General features: G+C 39.7%; 1 protein-coding gene across 2 annotated transcripts in view; it reads left to right on the top strand.

Annotated features, from left to right (window-relative positions):
* Positions 1–2,302, top strand: part of LOC106521330 (rho GTPase-activating protein 6) — a 107,769-nt gene that overhangs the window by 95,532 nt on the left and 9,935 nt on the right. For both annotated transcript variants that reach the window (XM_014013862.1, XM_014013863.1), the window contains exons 4-7: positions 855–1,003; positions 1,094–1,219; positions 1,326–1,521; positions 1,622–1,677. In XM_014013862.1, coding sequence (XP_013869316.1) covers positions 855–1,003; positions 1,094–1,219; positions 1,326–1,521; positions 1,622–1,677 — 527 coding nt within the window. The remainder of the gene's footprint in view (positions 1–854; positions 1,004–1,093; positions 1,220–1,325; positions 1,522–1,621; positions 1,678–2,302) is intronic.

The following is a 2,302-nucleotide window of genomic DNA, read 5'->3' as shown; positions in this document are numbered from 1 at the left end:
GTGTGTGTGTGTGTGTGTGTGTGTGTGTGTGTGTGTGTGTGTGTGTGTTGGGAGGGTTATGTAAGCCCTGTTAACGCTGAGGCGCTGCAGAACAAATTCATTGTGTCACAGTGTTAGCGGTCATGTTGTTCGTAAACCACAGCCCTTCACTTGTGGTTGTGGAATGCATTTTGCTCTCTCTTTGGTTGTCGTTTATTTTTCTTTTTTCTTTCGTGCACACTTACAATACACAGCTGGATAGTTTTTCTTTCCCCTCAACTCTTGGCTCAGGCTTTAAGATTGTATCTCATTGACTATAAGGCCACCAAAACATTATAGTATTTTCAGATCTTACATATGTGCATAAATCAGGAGTACAACKCTAATTTTAACCAGGTGTATACGAATAAAACTTTGGCCTTTACAAATAAAGTAAAAACTCTTACTTTTTTCTAACCAAAAGTATGTGTCTTTTCTGTTAAACAGTTTTTTGTGCAACATCGCCCTGTCTGTGAATGGGAGCCAGCCAAGTTTTGCTAATTTAATAACAAAGAACTTGAAAAAAGATTACTCCAGCCAAAATTATGTTGGTGTTCTTTCTGTGATGTATTACTTGGTAAAGCAGATGAAGTGYTTTAATCGTACTGTAGGAGTTTTTACTGACATGGTAAACATACCTCAGGATACTTTTATTGCATTTGTATAAAAGCCAAGCTGCAACAGACGTAATAAAGATACAGTATGTTTGATGTCATAACTGCTATTTTGGTAACTTTGTACRTTTTGCTTTGGTCATTTTATCGTCTGGAACTGAACAAATATTTTATTTTTCCTGCTTCTTTCCTGCTCTTGCATTTTCTTTCTTCCCCTCACAGAAAGCATACCTCAGGCTTTCAGCATACCCCTCTCCCAGGTCATTGCTAACGACAGAACGCACAGACAGCGTCAAGATGGTTATCGGCTGGACCCTCCGCCGCGGGAAGAGCACAAAGACTCATCTGACCTCGTCTCGTCTATTTTACAAGTCTGTCAATATGTGTTTGTTACTTCTGATTTGGCTTTATTTTAGTTGTTTGAGAGTTTGTGATTAAGTCTTGAACCATGTGCCCTGCAGTTTGCCACCAAGCGGACATCGAACAAGGAGTTATCCAGCAGCAACTCATCACTGAGTTCCACATCAGAGACGGCCAACGAATCATCACCCAACACGCCTGAATCTGCACCGCGAGCCCGCAGGAGGGTGAGAAAAAGCTTTGAAAAAGGCCTATTACTATCCACCCAAGAATCACTCAGTATTAAAATTTCTTTCTTTCTTTTTTTTTTTTCTTTGCATGATTTCCCACCAGGGCGGCATGTCTGTTGACTCCATCACAGACCTGGACGACAACCAGTCGCGTCTCCTCGAGGCGCTGCAGCTCTCCCTGCCGGCTGAAACGCCGAGCAAAAAGGAAAAGCACAGAGACAAAAGGCTGAGCCTCAATCCCATCTACCGTCAGGTGCCCCGGGTAGTCGACAGCTGCTGTCAGCACATTGAGAAAAACGGTGAGCTGTTTCTTTTTTTAAATTTTCACATACTCCCAGTATTAATTTTTAGCCCTAGTCTTTGCACTAAATAAACAGCCTGCGTTTCTTTTTCACTCAGGTTTGCAGACTGTGGGAATCTTTAGAGTGGGAAGCTCCAAAAAAAGAGTCCGACAAGTGGGTTTTCATGTTTTTCATTATTTTAAATCATTTTTTTTGAACTGGGCAAATATCTWGATTATCTTTATATAATTAAAGTAGTTTTTCAATCCCCACATAATAACCATAATCATCAAGTTTCGATCAACTTATTCAAGACCATGTATGCAAAAAACAAAGTTGTGAGAGAGATAAGGTGTCACTCTTTTCTTTGCACTCAGGAAATTCAACACTAACAACCTACCCCCCTTCTCTAAGAATAGTAAAACCAATGTTTTGTTAATGCTATAAAAGCATCAGCTGCTTCTTTGTTCAACGTTTGTTTAAAAGAAGCCTGAGAAATATTTCATTGTGACACAAAAGAGTAGTTTCTTTTATATTTTAGTAAAAGTTGTTTTTCTCTTTTTCTAGCTCTAACAACTCAGTTTCAGTTTCTTCAGCAAATGTCAGCAAAGTCATTCAGGACTTGGCCTTCACACTGCATTTTCACAGAAAACGTTAATTCTCTACTTACTTACTGTGAAGTGGTTGAATGAGTAAAATTCACAAGTATGGCTTAAACCAGGGATGGGCAACTTAAATGGTGGAAGGTGTCACATTTTTTCAGTAACACTACCAAAGGGCCATATGGCTCTGCACACTT

The sequence above is a fragment of the Austrofundulus limnaeus genome, unplaced genomic scaffold (genome assembly GCF_001266775.1).
Source record: "Austrofundulus limnaeus strain Quisiro unplaced genomic scaffold, Austrofundulus_limnaeus-1.0 Scaffold107, whole genome shotgun sequence".
Lineage (NCBI taxonomy): Eukaryota > Metazoa > Chordata > Actinopteri > Cyprinodontiformes > Rivulidae > Austrofundulus > Austrofundulus limnaeus.
Note: the sequence above shows the minus strand (reverse complement) of the source record. Positions and strands in the feature narration are given on the sequence as shown.